The sequence below is a fragment of the Macadamia integrifolia genome, chromosome 5, assembly GCF_013358625.1.
Source record: "Macadamia integrifolia cultivar HAES 741 chromosome 5, SCU_Mint_v3, whole genome shotgun sequence".
Taxonomy (NCBI): domain Eukaryota; kingdom Viridiplantae; phylum Streptophyta; class Magnoliopsida; order Proteales; family Proteaceae; genus Macadamia; species Macadamia integrifolia.
This window is the reverse complement of record NC_056561.1, coordinates 18,450,841-18,466,780: the sequence shown is the minus strand read 5'-3', so window position 1 is coordinate 18,466,780 and position 15,940 is coordinate 18,450,841. Positions and strand designations below refer to the sequence as shown.

Genomic DNA, 15,940 nt, shown 5'->3' with positions numbered 1-15,940 from the left:
AGCTCTGATGCCCATCAGATATTATCAATCCAAGACAGTCAAAAGCAACTACTCCTCACCTGGACAAAGTAAGTATGTCCACTGCAAAAAATACTAGCTGGCAAAAGTCCCAACTTAAGAATTCCATCATAAGCGTAAACAAGTCCACTTTCGCCCTCTACATCTGGTCCTAATTGTATGTGCAGAAGGTCATTAAATCCATTCTGATCCCATATATTTTCATCAGATAAAAGTAACTCTTTCCATTCTTTCGCCAGTTTTTTCGTAGAATCTGTTGGCCGCCAGTGAAAAATTCCAATATTGTATGCATCGGTTACTGTGAAAGACCAGGAGAAGAACATTTGATTACTTGTTCAGGCAAAGAAAATCCCAGATTTGAGAAAATAAGATTATATATAACAATTGAGTTAATTAGTTAGAAGGGAGCTACAGCTATGCCAGAATGACTGCGATCAGAGAAAGCCCAATACCAAAGAAGATGAAAAAATTTCTACATAGTATGAGCTGCCACAAAATACAAGGAAGCCCAATCCACCCCTAGCTTAGCAAGAGCAGCAGCTATCAGGTGGGTCTACCCAGAAATCAAGTGGAACAAGATGTCCAGCACATATGGAAAGCTCATGCTCTTTAGATGGTATAAACCAATCTCAGAGACCAAAAGGGAAGAGGAAAAGCCTAAAGCGTTTATGCAATGCCATAATCTTGCTTAGTGACAGTAACAGATGCCTACTAAGTCAGTATAAAGCTTGTATTATCCCTGAATACAGCACCTAATCTCAATACCCCACTAAATTTCTAACTGAACACCCTTCACTTTGACAATGCTTGCATCTAGAGATCTCCATGAGGAAGATGTATTGAAGTCGATGGGATTATTGCAGAATCTCATAACCATAGTTGTCATGGCGTCGCCAAGGCGGCGATTTGGCATCCTGGCGGAAAAAGAAGTTCATGGCAGTGCTACGATTTATGTGACTCACAAATGGCGGTTGCCATTGGCTGATAGGCGTCGCCATGGACGCCAGGTCACGCCTGATTCACTAGGCGGTCGATTTTTTGCAAAATGCAAGGTGATTTTGATAGGGCAATGTTGATTTTTGATGATTTGATGTTGCTTAATGTTGGTTTTATATGTTATAGGATATATATTGTAGGCTTGTAGCATGCTAAATAACTTTAGAAAATAGGGGAAATAAAAAAGTAGCATACTAAATAACTTTAGAAAATAGGAAAAATAAAAAATGACACATGGGCGATTTGACCACTATGGCAACGCCATAACGGGCAATTTATCACCAAATCGTTTAACCACCCCTCCACAACCTTGGATCGATTTGTCGCCGTGACAACTATGCTCATAACACCCTCAAATAATGGAATCTGAGGAAATATCCCAGAATAAATTAACCACGATGGCCAGCAGCAACATTAATGATAGTCAATTTAGTTACTCCTATAATAAGTCTGTAGCATCAGTAGACCGGAATAGTGGGGTTAAGGCTGTACTTCATTTGAGTTGTATCTTCTACAACTCACAATATCACCACAAACATATGACAAGGTTCTGCTCCCTCTATCCAAACAAAATTAGACATACATTGAATAAGAACTTAGTGCTAGAAACTTTACTCTTTCAGTTTTGGCATTAGCAAGCTAAAATTTTGATGATATACTATGTAGACCCTAGTACTTCATAATCCAACCAAAAATATTGAAGCATTAGAATTACTAAACACCAAGCAAAAATGAGGCTCCCACCACTGTGGGGTCTGGGGAGGGTCATAATGTACATAGCCTTACCTCTGCTTCCGATATCTATCAATAGAAAACAAATACGCAAAAGTGCAAAACTAATTCAGCACTTCTCAACTACTGATGCAGAGAATCTTTACTGCAAAGTTGTTAACTTGTGATTTTTAGTAAAGTTGTTTTACCAATTTTAGTAATTTTTATATTTACTATTTATAATAGTTAGTCGGCGTGAAAATTACTATACATAGAAAGTATTATTTTTGCTAATAAACTTTCTATTTTGATTCATATTGAGTGTCAAAACTTTTGAGTCCTGGAAGTATTATGTAATCTGATTTCTTTTCCTTTTCAATGTTAGACAGCCTAGTTGTTCCCGTATAAATCCATGTGATCAACTAATTCAAACTTAAATTCAGTTTATGTAATGACCCAATTTTTTTTTTTTTTGGTCGAATAAACAATTAAATTACACAAGAAGAGAAAATACAAGGTGGGAGAAAAAAAGGGGGGGGGGAGCAATGGCTCAAGTTTGTACCTTAGCATAGGTGTATATTTTTTTCTTTTATGTTGCTTATTAATCTCTTTAAATATTTGTTTTGTGGCATAAATTATTAACTTTAGTGCTAGCCTAGTGGTTAGGTTGGGACATTAGTTAATTAGAGGTCTAAGGTTGAAACCACACTATTAGCAAAAAGAGGGGTTATTAATTAATTTAAAAAGAATATTTTTATTAAGGTCTAGGCTATAGTGGGTCCCACCATAGCATCACCTAACCAAATTGTGGTAGGGGGGAGACAATCTCCTACATGGGGATTAAGATAGTTAGAATAAAAAAAAAGTTAAGACAAGAAAGGAAAGTTAGTGTTGTCCTAGAGGAATTAAAAAACCAAAAGAGAGTCAGAGGAAAAGAAGGAAAAGTGAAAAAGAGAGTGAGATCAAGAGGGAATGGGGAGAAGGGAAATTGTGGATTGACAAAACTAGGGATCTGCTCACCCATCTCCTCCAAATGCAAAATCTCTCATGCTCACCCATCTTGCTTTGCAGACAATCTCATGATTTTCTCCTCCATCATGTCCTCTCTGCATTTCTTTGAAAGTCTTTCCAGCATTCACATCAATCTCCTTAAATCCAGCGTCTTTCTCTCTAGTCTTTGAAGCCTCCCAAGCCCTCCTTGGCCTCACTGGGTTCTCCAACAGCTCCCTTCCGGTCAAAGTCTTCGGTCTGCCTCTTATTACCTCTAGGCTCTCTTCCCATCGCTGCTCTATTATGCTTGATCTCCTAAGGAAAAGGCTTTAGCTTTGGAAAGGCAAGCTGAGAGCTCCTTTCCTATGCTGGGTGGCTCACCCACAACAGATTGGTTATCCAATCCATGTACCTCTACTACACGGGCATTTTTATCCTTCCAGGCCCTACCATCAAAGCCATTGAAGCCCTCTTCTCTTCCTTCCTCTGGAAGGGCTCAGACTCCTCCAAGTTTCTCCACCCTTTGAGCTGGGATAAAATCTGCCTTCCAAATTTGAAGGAGGTCTTGGATTGACAAGGATCAAAGAGGCCAATACAGTGGGATCTTTAAGCTCATCTGGAAAATTGCCTCGAAGCACAACGGCATCTGGGTTGCATGGGTTCTAATTCTATCCTCCCCCCTTAAGCATAATTCTCTCTAGTGTGCCCCCTCTCCCTCCAATGCCTCCTGGATCTGGATTAAAATCATTTGGCTCCGGCCTACTGCCCTTAGAGCCATCTCCTTCTCTATTGGCAACGGTTTGTCGACCTCCCTTTGGCTTGACCCCTGGCATTCCTCGAGTATCCTCTTTTCCTTGGTCTATCTAGAGTCAATTACAGTTCGGGATTAAAAATAGAAATGCCAATGTTTGCTCCATCATCTCTAACAATGATTGGTCTCCCACTTCCCCCCCTAGCTGATCTCTGGTCCTCTCTCCCCTCCACCCCTAGGTCACTACGGAAGAGAAGACAAATGTGCATGGCTCCCCTCCAATGGAACGTTTACTTCTGCTTCTACTTGGGACTTTATCAGATCCATTGGTCCAGTCACCCCTTGGCGCAATATCATTTGGTTCAAGGGTCACATTCCACGGCATAGCTTTACAGCTTGACGCACTATCGTCAACTGCCTCCCCACGAAGTCCTTCCTCATCCACTTGTTGGGATGTATGCAATACAGGTACTTTAGGAACTGTCTTTATGTTAAGTTGTCCTAATTTGTATTTCCTTTTTTCTCTTTCACCTCCATTATGGAGGAATATGTAATTCCCTAAAGATATTAGTTGAACCTAATATAAATGAGATGAGCCAAGAGCTCACTCACGATTTCCCTCATCTCTCTCTTTATCCTCTCTTCTTCTCTCCTTGTCCTCTCTTCCTCTCTTCTCTCTTTCTCCAACATCTCTAATCTTAATCTTCTCAACTTGGTATCAGAGCGACAATGAGTTTGAGAGTCGACTAAGGCTTCTTCCTCTCATTCTTCGAGTCTCTTTTGGACCCCAAGAAAACAAAGGGGTCCAATAGAGGCTATATTATGTAAAGAAATTCAAGAAGGTGACCTAATGGAGCTCTAGAAACATCTTGAAGACTCTTGGAGGGAGATTGAAGAATTACAAGGACCTATTGGCACTCAAATCAAGGTTTTATGCCCTGTCCAGCATTATCGCCAGCCTTTTCTCTCTCTCTCTCTCTCTCTCTCTCTCTCTCTCTCTCTCTCTCTCTCTCTCTCTCTCTCTCTCTCTCTCTCTCTCTCAAGAGAGTGTTGGGGATGGGGCTAGGCCTGTAAGTGTCGCCCAAGGCCCCTTGTTTGGCCATCCTCAGATGTGGTCTGAGAGTTGTGTTGTTGGAACACAACTCCTTGCTTGCTGCTAGGTATCAACAGAACCTTGCATTTTGCATTTATGGTTTGAAATAACTTATATTGTGCTCTTGGGTTATTTTTTTACGAATGTATCCTATCCTATGATGCATATGTGTGATATTGGAATGAAGTAATACAATTACTAGTGGATTTGATTGGTTTTACTCAAGTTTCAAGGTGTTTTAGCTTGCTGGAATTTTTTTCTGGTTCTGAGAAGACAGTATTTGGGTAATGTGTTGCCCTTTGCTTTGAATCTCCAACTGTGGTTGTTTAGGTGTATCCACCCACAATGTCTGACCTGACTGAACCTTTGGAAGCTACAGCGGGTGGGCAGAGTAGTACCAATCCCAACCAGATTGTCTTTGACAACCCCAACACTCAGATTTCTCTTGTCAAGTTGGATAGCACCAACTATTTGGACTAATCACACTCTGTGAAGTTATCCTTGAGAAGTCGAGGGAAACTTGGATATATTAATGGAACGATCAAGGCTCCTGTTGTCTCTAACCTAGAATATCATAAATGGGAAACTATGATAGGGTGGGTGACTCTGTTAAGGTCAACCAACTCCTACAACAGGCTCTCTCTATGAAGCAGGGAAATAGGACTATCTCTGACTATTACAACACTGTTGTAGGAATCTGGGAGGAGTATGATCATTATCGGGATCTTCAATTGTCTAATCCCGAAGACGAAGCCAAGGTCTACAAATCCCTTGAAAATGAGTAAGTTTTGATCTTACTACGAGAATTGAACTTGGATCATGAGCAAATCTGGATACAGATTTTAGGACAGTCACCCCTTCCATCCCTTGATGAGGTGTAGCTACTTATTGAGTGGAGAGTCCAAAGGAGGTGCTATGGAGTCTGCTCCTCGACTTGAGCGTTTTGCTCTTTCTTCCACCGCTCACAGAGAAGGGCATAAAGGCGGCTAAGGCTAAGGATCATCTAATGGGGATGATAGGGATAGACCCCCGACAGTGTGATCATTGTGGGAAACTTGGGCACACTCGAGAGAGGTGTTGGGTGGTTCATGGCCATCCAAGTACACATAGTGGATCTACTAGTACACGTGGTGGTCGCAGAGGTGGGCTATAGCCCATGCTACTATGACAGAGACTAATCCTCGAGGACCCTCACAGGAAGATACTAGCTCCTTCTCTAGGGATGATATTGCAGTGCTCCATCGGTTCATGTCTTAGCTTGATAGCCCATCTACCTTATAGGATGCTTCAGCTTCAGCTATGCATGTCACCACATCTGCACCTTCCATAGCTCCATCATGGGTTATTGACTCTAGTGCCACTGATCACATGACTGGTACGTCCCACTGTTATGATTCTTACTCCATTTTTTCTGGTAAGGATAAGGTTCGGGTGACTGATGGTACCCTCTCCTTTGTTTTCCGGTAAATGTAGTATTCCCACTACTTCTTATATTTCACTTAAATCAGTTCTTTATGTCCCTAACCTTACCTTGAACCTTTTGTCTGTGAGTACTTTAACTAAATCTTTGAATTGTTGCATCATATTTTTTCCTTCCCACTATCTTTTCAGGATTTGGTGACGAAGAGGATTATTGGCAATGGACGTGAGGAGACGGACTCTAACGCCTTAAGCCGCAATATCTTTTGACAACATAACAGTCCTATGCATGTGGCCATAGTGATAGTAGTTCTATGGATTCTGTGATGCTTTGGCATCAACGTTTGAGACATCCCTCTTTTGTTGTTATGAGTAAAGAGTTACCTCATTTACTTACATATTTTTCTTCTTTTCATGTATTTCATTGTGAACTATATACTTTTGCTAAACATTTTTGTTCATCTTATCCCTATCATGGTAGTAGATCTGTTGTTCCCTTTCACATTGTCCATACTGATGTCTGGGGACCTTGTCCTACTACCTCTTTATTTGGCCATGTTATTTTGTTTCATTTGTTGATCATTTCTCTCATTGCATTTGGACCGTTCTTATAAAATAAACTTTTATAAAATGGTCTATACCCAGTAAGAAACCATGATCAAAATTGTCCAATCTGATAAAGGGGGGGAGTACATGTAAGGTGTTCTATAGGATTTTTCACTAACAATAGTATTATCCATCAGCTTGCGTGCGTTTTGACACACCCCAACAGAATGGGGTAGCTGAGAGGAAAAATAACCATTTGTTAGAAGTTGATAGAAGCCTTGTATTTGGTATGTATGTTCCTAAAACTTCTTGGTCTGAAGTTGTCCTTACTTCTGCGTTTTTCATCAATCACATGCCTACCAAAATCCTTAGGTCCCAAAACTTGTTGCACTCGTCTCCTCAATCTTCTGCTTTCTCTTCCTCCCCGGGTGTTTGGTTGTATTTGATATGTGCATGTTAACAAATCCTCCCACACCAAACTCAATCCCAAGGCTCTCAAATGCCTCTCCCTTAGGGATTCTTCTACTACCAAAGGCTAGAAGTGTTATCACCCTTCCTCTCGTAGGCGATTTCTTTCCAAAGATGTCACCTTCCTTGAGTCTGTGCCTTCCTTTGCTTCTCATCAGTATCCTCTTCAGGGGGATAATGGGAGTGCAAGTGAAAAGGCTGTAATGCTATTCCATTTCTTACTCCTTTGTTTCTTACTCCTTTCTCTTTTGATATTGGGAAACATAAAGAGGTGGATGATGTTGACATTGTGGATATTGTTGATATTGGTGGGCCTTGTACAGAGAAGGCACCTGATATTGTGTACACAGGAAGGAGAAATAAGGCCTGCCAAGATTCCTCTTTGGATCCACATTATGAGTTTCATCCTCCTCAGTCAGGTAACATTTCTTCTCCTTCTGAGTTAGACCTCCCTATCGTTGTTCAAAAGGGTAAGAAAGCTTGTACTAGTCCTGTAGCTCAGTTTGTTTCCCACGATGCTCTCTTTCCTACAGATGTTTCCTTTGATGTTGCTCTATCTTCTACTTTCATCCCTAAAACTGTTATTCAGGCTATGACAGACCCCAAGTGGAAGCAAGCCTTATCTGAGGGAATAAAGGCTCTTGAGAAGAACGGCACTTGGAAACTGATTGACCTTCCCAAGGGAAGAGTTCCATTTGGATGTAGGTGAGTCTATACAATCAAGTAATGATCAAATTGTGCTATTGCGAGGTACAAGGCAAGATTGGTGGCCAAAGGGTACAGACGTACAGTTAGGTCTATGGAATTGATTATCAGGAGACCTTTGCTCCTGTGGCCAAACATAACTTATAAGAGTTCTTTAATCTGTGGCAGCAAACAGAAATTGGCCTTTAAATCAGTTAAATGTGAAGAATGCCTTCCTCTATAGTGACTTAGAGGAGGAAGTATATATGCAACCCTCTCCTGGCTTCAAATTTTCAGCAGCTGATGGTAAGTTGTCTCCTAAAGAAGGCTCTATATGGTCAAGCAATCACCGAAAGCTTGGTTTGATAGGTTCAGGCAAGCCTTCTTGAAGAATGGTATTCCCAGAGTCAAGCAGATCACACATTAGTTACCCGGAGTGGTAATGGTACCATCACAACATTGATTGTCTATGTTGATGATATTGTGGTGATTGGAGATGACATTGATGAGATAGCTAGGCTGAAAGTCTACTTGGCCAAACAATTTGAGATCAAAGACTTAGGACACTTGAAGTACTTCTTGGGGATTGAAATGTTAAGGTCTAAGAAAGGAATCAATATTGCCAAAGGAAATTTGTGTTAGACCTGTACAAGGAAACAGGGATGTTGGGGTGTAAACCGACAAATTCTCCTATTGAGCAGAATCACATGTTAGGAAAAGACTGTGGTTCCTCTCTTGTTGATGCAGGAAAATACCAGAGGCTAGTGGGAAGCTAATATATTTGTCTCTAGCTTGCCCAGTTATCACTTACACACTGGGAGGAATGAGCCAGTTTATGCATGCTCCCAAGAGTGGGCACTTAGATGCTTTGTACCACATCCTTAGATACTTGAAGTCCTCTCCAGGAAAAAGACTCTTGTATGCCCAGAACAATCACTTGAGGATAGAAGGTTATTCTGATGTTGATTGTGCTGGATCCATCTCTGATAGACGATCTACTTCTGGCTTGCACATTTGTGGGTGGTAATTTAGTTATATAGTGGAGCAAGAAACAGCCTATTGTAGCTATATCTAATGCAGAGGCAAAGTACAAGGCAATGGCTTATGCAGTTTGTGAACTCATTTGGTTGAACTACTAGTTCTTGAGTTGGGATATGATACGTTATGTGTCTCTACTGTGATAATAAAGCAGCCATAAGCATTACCTATAATCCAACGCAACATGATAGAACAAAGCAAAGAAAAAATTGACGCTACCAACATTTGCACACACTTTGTGAAGACAGGTGATCAATTGGTAGACATCTTCACTGAAGGACTCATTTCTAACCAATTCAATCCCCTCTTATGCAAGCTGGGAAAGTATGACATTATTCTCCAGCTTGAGGGGGAGTGTTGGAATGTATATAATAGGGGTACTTTAGGAACTATTTTTTTTTTCTTTTTTATTAATGACTAACCAAATGAATTACGCATAGAAAGAATATACAAAGGGGAAAAAGAGGGGGGGAAGGCATCAAGCCACGAGGGGCAAAACCTAAGAGGGAACAAGATGGGGGGGAACCAAACAAAACAAAAGCTAAATCTTAAGGGGATACAAAGCTCAAAGGGGAGGGGGTGGACCTAAAATGGAATCCAGTAGGTCCCAAGCTGCAACAATGTGCTTGTTTTTAGGGGTATCATGAGCGCGGTGATGGTTAAGGCAACCAAGTTGGTAGAGACGTCAAAGAAGATGGCATTCTAAATCTTGTCATAGGAACGGGAGTTGGAAGTCCATCTTCGGAGGTTATGTTCCATCCAAAGGTGGTTGACGGTGGCATAGAAGGCAATTTTCCCTATAGTATCACAAATGGATGACCCAACAAAAGTCATGTGAACCCAGATCCATTCCCTGCTGAAAGGGAGGAGTGTCCTACTGGAGGGCCAACAGCAAGAGAGAACTTTATTCCAGATGATGGAAGAGAAAGGGCAAGAGAAGAAGAGATGATCAATATCCTCGAGGCCATTCCAGAAAATGCAGTAGGAAGGGGGGACCAGGATATGACAATGGATAAGAAAGGCCTGAGTCGGAAGACAGCCGGAGAGAGCACGCCAGGTGGTAAAGCCATGGCGAGGGATGTGGCCCTTGAACTAGACAATTTTCCTCCAAGGAACAAGGGGTTTGGGATTGCGAAGATGGTTCCAGGCCGAGGAGAAAGGGAGCTAAGTGATCTTATCACAAAGGAAGGGCCTTAGAGGGGGAGGGAGGCCCAAATGTGAGAAAGAGAAGCAGGGGAGGGGGGTCCAGGCATCTCCCGAAATGATATCAGCTACCTTAGCGGTTCTAGTAAGACCAGACAAGTAAATAGTTCGAGGGTTGACGAAGGAGAGGAGCCTGGAGGGGTGCCAGGGATCAAGCTAGAGAAGGGTGGAGGAGCCAGAACCAATAGAGATAGAGATAGAGATAGCACTGAGGGCCAAGGGTCTGGCTGCCAAGATGTTTCGCTAAACCCAAGAAGAGTCAGCCGAAGGGGGAACAGACCAAATGGAGCCATTTTTTTCGAATGTTGGAGTATACCCAAGACACCCAAATGCTTTTATGCCTGGATGCAACTTTCTAAAGGAGCTTGAGGATGCCAAAAGAATTAACCTCTTTAATCCTTCGAAGACCCAAGCCTCCCTCAAGTTTGGGACGGCAGATCGAGGCCCAAATAAGAGGGTGGAGAAATTTATTTGAGTCAGATCCTATTCAAAGGAAGGAGCAGAGGAGGGAGTCGACTTTTTGGATGATTGAGGTAAGCAGGGTGAAGGTACCCGACCAACAGATATGGAGGGATTGGAGCACCGATCTTGGAAGCTCTAATCGACCTGCATAAAACAGATACTTACCTTTCCAAAGTTGGAGCTTCTTCCTCATGAGGTCCAGCATGGGGGTGCAATGATGGGCAGAAAGCTTGGAGGAAATGAGGGGTAAGCCTAGGAACTTGATAGGTGGGATCAGAGAAAGAATCCAGTAAACAGCAGAAGGCTGGCAGAGGTAAAGGCATAGACCCCGGAGAGGAAGAGGCGTGATTTGAGGAGATTGACACAGAGACCAAAAAGACGCTCAAAGAGGGAGAGGTAGGATAAGATGGATGAAATGGAGGTGGGGTCAGCCTTGGAGAAAATCATAAGATCATCAGCAAAAGCTAAGTGGGTGAGGCAAAGAGATTTGCATTTAGAAAGGGGAGAGATGAGATGGAGGACAGTCGAAGATTGGATTAATCTGGAGAGGATCTCAAAGAGAGCACAAAGAGATAGGGGGATAGAGGGCATCCGTGATGGATGCCAACTGAGGAAGGGAAGAACCTAGTCGGACTACCATTGACGAGAACAGAGAATCGGGGGAGGAGATATATAAATAAATCTGGGACACAAAGGAGGGAGGAAAGGCCATTAGGAGAAGAACATTTGAGACAAAATCCCAACTGATGGTATCAAAGGCTTTGTTAATGTCGATCTTGAGGAGGGCAATATATCCATGGGATTTCCGATCAAATCCACGAACAATCTCATGACAAAGACTGATGTTGTCCGCAATACTTCTCCCCTTGATGAAGGCAAATTGATTGGGGCTGACCAGGGGATCAACATCCAATTGACTTCCTATTAGCTAGGATTTTGGCAATGAACTTGAAGAGGAGATTGGGTCTGAAGTCCGACATGAGGAAGGCCCTTTTCTTTTTAGGGATGAGGCAGAGAAAAGTATGATACTTTGGATCAAAGAGGGGTTGAAAAAAAAATCTTTTGATGGCATAGATGAGGTCAGTACGGATGATGTCCCAAGAAGAAGCGAAAAAATCCATCCTGAAGCCATCCGGGCCAGGTGCTTTGGACTTATGGGAGAGGACAGCTGAGCAGATTTCCTCATCCGAGGGGATGGAAAGAAGGAAGGGCAGGAGGTAGTCAGGGATTCGGTTAGTGGTGATGTTATGAGGAATGGGAGTAGGGGGAAGGAGGGGGGTTGAACAGGCCAGAGAAAAAGGAAGCGGCTTCAGCTTTAATGTCTTCAGGTTTTCTGAGGATGAATCCATCAGGTCGAGAGAGAGAGAGAGAGAGAGGATGGAGTTGGCATTAGTCCCAGCCTTGAGAGAGCGGTAGAAATACGAGGTGTTTGAGTCACCCAGCTGAAGCCATTTGATTCTAGATTTTTGGCAAAAGAAGCTTCTATTTGGGAGAGCAAGGAGGAAAGCTCAGAGAAAACTAACTTCACATCATCAGCAAGGGACTGAGTAAGGGGATCTAACTGAATCTTGATCTGGATGGAGACAAGACGGTCTCTACAAGCAGCCACATTATCAGAGATTTTGCCAAAAGAGGATCCAGTGCGAAGCGCAGCATTGACATTTTTTAGCTTTTTGGAGAAAGCAATGAGAGGGGAGAGGAAGGGGTGGACCGGAATGTTCTAGGCTTCTCTAATAATAGGGATGAAGTCCTGATGAAGAGTCCATATATCGAAGAACTTTAAGGGCTTAGGGCCAAAGGAGATGAATGGGTCAATAAAAAGGGAGATTGGGCAGTGATCAGAGATACCCGAGGGAACAAAGGAGGTATAGGAGGTAGGGACGGAGGACATCCAAGCCTCATTGACCAGGACTCTGTCAAGCTTGCAAGCGACCCCGTTGGGACCGCTTCTCCTATTGGACCAGGTAAGCTTGGCTCCTGACCATCTTAAAACATGCACATCAATGTCCTCTATGTAATCACAAAAGGCATCAACAGAGGATGGGTCAATAGGAAGACCACCATGCTTTTCAAGGCTAGATCTGATAGTATTAAAGTCGCCAACAAGGGGGGAAAAAGCTTTGAGGTTAGACCAGAGCGCAATTCTATCAGAGGGGTTATTGGAGGTATAGATAACAGAAAAGAAGAGAAGATTGGATCTCGACAGGTCAGCAATGGAGAGGTGGATGGCCTGGGAAGAGGAGGAAATCTTAGTGACGAGGAATTTTAGAGGGTTCCAGATAATCTAAATACGCCCATGAAGACTCTGAGGGTATTTAGAGATGATGGACCAAGAGGGGGCAATGGAGGATAGGACACGAGGGGCATTTGATTCAATGGCCTTGGTCTCGAGGAGACAACAATAATCAGATTTAGATGAGAGAATGCGGGAATGGACAGCCGATTGCTTTGCCGTGGAATTTAATCCATGGATGTTCCATATGGTCCAGGGGATCATAAGGAGGGCTCAAGGTTGGGGGTCAAGGGTCTAAGGGAGCCAAAGGTAGACTGACCTTTAGATCGTCAATGATGCTCTTTAAGAGGGGAAGATAAGTGCGGTCTAGAGGAGACAATAGGGATAGAGCCTTCAGAGGATTTCTTGGGAAGGGGACGAGAGGAATCCTTTTTTTTAAGGAAGGCGCTTAGGGACAGAGGGGGAAGTCAAAGCAACGGTATGGAATTTGGTGACATGGCCGGAATTGGGTTGAGGGGAATGAGAAACAGAAGGGGGCATTGCTTCGGGTCAAAGGTAGACGAGGGACAAGTCAAGGAGCGGCACAAGGGAATACCTGAAGCTGTGAGGTCTAGGCCAGAGGCATTTGCAGTGGGAGTACCTGGATGAGGGAGATCGCAGGCTAGGGCATATGATTATGAGTTGAAGGAGGCTCGTCAGGAAGTAGGAGGCAGCAAGACAGGGGGCTGTAACTGTGACCAGCAAGGTAAGGGGCAGCATCAGGAGAACTGGCATTCAGGACACAAGGAGAGGTCGCAACAGTAGTCTTTAACAGCAATGGAGGACCTGACAGTGGGGGAGATGGCAATGATTAAGTCAATTGCATCGGCAAAAGGGGCCGTAGCAGGGGAGGCCACAACAATGGGAGAATCTTCGACCAAGGAGACTACAGAGCTGAGAGCGGCGACAACAGTGTAGGTAGGAGCAGCATCGATGTTTGTAGCCGCGAGGATGATGGCACCTTCGGAGGCGGCACCTAGTAACGTGGAGAGGTAGGTAGGGCGAAGGAGGTCAACAAGTGTGGGCACCTTCAGAGGCTGCTACCGGTGAGGCAAGGCAAGAGGCAGGAGCCATGCGAGAGGACGAGGAATATTCCGACAGAGGGAGGAGCCCTCGATCAGCATTGGCAGAGGTGTCGAGCGGGGGAGAAGGATCACGTGGGTTGAAAGGATCCAAGTTGGTTAGAGCCTGATGGGAAGCGGATCAGCCTGATGGGCTAAAGAAGAGGGGTTCAGGCAAGTGCTATGGGTCAAGAGGCATATGGGTCAGGTTAGTGGAGGGATGGATTAGAGGATGGGTCGGGGCAAGGGTTTCGGATGTGGTAAGGTGGCATAGGTCAAGTATTATGTCAATGGAACCAGGCTTAAAAGGAGGATGGAGGGTTTAAGACGTCAAAGGAGGGATAAGGGTGGGACTTTGGGAGGAGTGATTAAGACGTCAGGAGCGATAAGGTGAAGCGATGGGGACAGGAGAGGCGACAGAGGGGTGGCTCGAGATATAGCAGGAGCAAGGAGAGAGGCGCTCAAAGGAGAAAGGAGACTGACAAGAGGGAGAAGAAGAGGACTAGTCACCTTCTTCAGCGTCAGAGGAAGAAGACAAGTGGGAGGCAAAGCGGTTTTGTCCAAGGGATCGAAGGGGGATATCCAAAGGACCGATGAAGGCAGGTTCTTGGTGCAAGAAGGGTCAGCCATTAGGCTACGCTGGTGACGATTCCATTTTCGACGAGCCTTACAGCCACAAGAGGGTTCAAGGATGAAAGAGGGGTCAATAGGAGGGGTCACAGGGGAGATGAGCATTTGCAGTAGTAGTAGCAGCAGCAGAGGAGCAGGCGCTAATATCTGAAAATTATAGAGGAGTAGGAGGTAATACAAGTGACCGCTGCGAAAGAAGAAACTCGCCACCTAGAGGAAATCCACCTAAGGGATAAGAGAACACAAGAAGAACTACTTCTTCTCGAAGGCCGAAGGCTTAAATTATAAATAAACTCCAAGTATTGCATTCCATTCACTGGTATAAGTTTATATAAATGAGCATGGAACAACCTTCGAAACATAGGCAATTTCCAAGAATGAAATTAAAACTCATTGGAAAGACAAACATTGGGAAGATAAACAACTATCCAATAGGAAAGGACATTGGGAACCTTGAAAGGCATTTTCCACATCTTAAAGAGTAGAGGTGCCCAAGAAGTTCTAGAACCAAATTTGAATGGAATTTGGACTAAAAAGATGAATCTATAATTCTAAGTGTCTACAGTCAACCCAGACACACTTTACAAAAACGGTCATAACTTCTAGAAAATAGCAAATGATGCACCGTTTTTTATTGGAAAATAGACTTCTAGACAATTCCATCCATATATGGCACGACTTCTAGTTCCTTCGGAGTTGGCACAGGTGTCACCATGAAGTTACCCTAGAATCCTAAACTGCAACTTTTATTTCCAGCTTCTATCCTTTGGCTTAGGCTTGTGGGCTTATTGGACTGAGTTGTTAGCCCATTTGAAAATACTCCTGCATCAAGCGCCGCTGGTCTTGTATCCAAAAGCTTCGCATGAGAGGCAGTGGGGAGGGAGCGATTCAAAATGCACAGCTTGGGTGAAGGAGTGACCATCTTCAAAAATGGTGACTGAAGGAGGAGGAGATTCTGCAGAGATTTCAATGCAGATTCTAGCGTAGGCTAACCGATCCATAAGTCTGGTTCTTTGATCTGAATATAATGGCTTCCCTAGAACAGCGCCGATGATACTTAGCCCTTGAGCACACCAATAATAAAGAGGGAGGTATAGGAGAGTTAACCAAACTGGAGTAGTTTTGAAATTAACTTTGCTGAGAAAGCAACATCGGTCCAAGGTTCTAAGGAAGATCGGCTTTTTTCCAACCAGCCAGGGTCCTCCTTCGAGCGCACAGCACGTTTATCGGCTTCATCCATGAAGTTAAAGACGAAGAATCCATTGTCAAGAACAAAAGTTGATATAGCATCAGAGGCTTTCCATTGGTTTCCAAGGGAGGTCCTCAGAATGTGGAATGGCGGTCGACTCCCAAGGAAGTGACAAATAAGACAATTTTTCCATTTGACAATTTCCTGTTCCAGAAAACTCCAACTTTCTGCTCATCAACCACAGAGGGAGGGATGAAGAAAAGGGGGTGGCCAGAACAAGAAGGGAGGGAGGATGAAGCAGCAACCGATTTCCAGGACTTAGGGGGGAGGTGGGAGGAGGACTGTAGGGGGCAGGCCAGGGGAGAGGGGAGAGGTTTCAGGAGGGGTTCCGACACGGAGACCCACAGGA

General features: G+C 43.8%; 1 protein-coding gene across 2 annotated transcripts in view; it reads right to left on the bottom strand.

Moving 5' to 3' along the window:
• Nucleotides 1–15,940, bottom strand: part of LOC122079249 (arabinosyltransferase XEG113-like) — a 75,917-nt gene that overhangs the window by 25,213 nt on the left and 34,764 nt on the right. For both annotated transcript variants that reach the window (XM_042645542.1, XM_042645541.1), the window contains exon 5: nt 60–316. In XM_042645542.1, coding sequence (XP_042501476.1) covers nt 60–316 — 257 coding nt within the window. The remainder of the gene's footprint in view (nt 1–59; nt 317–15,940) is intronic.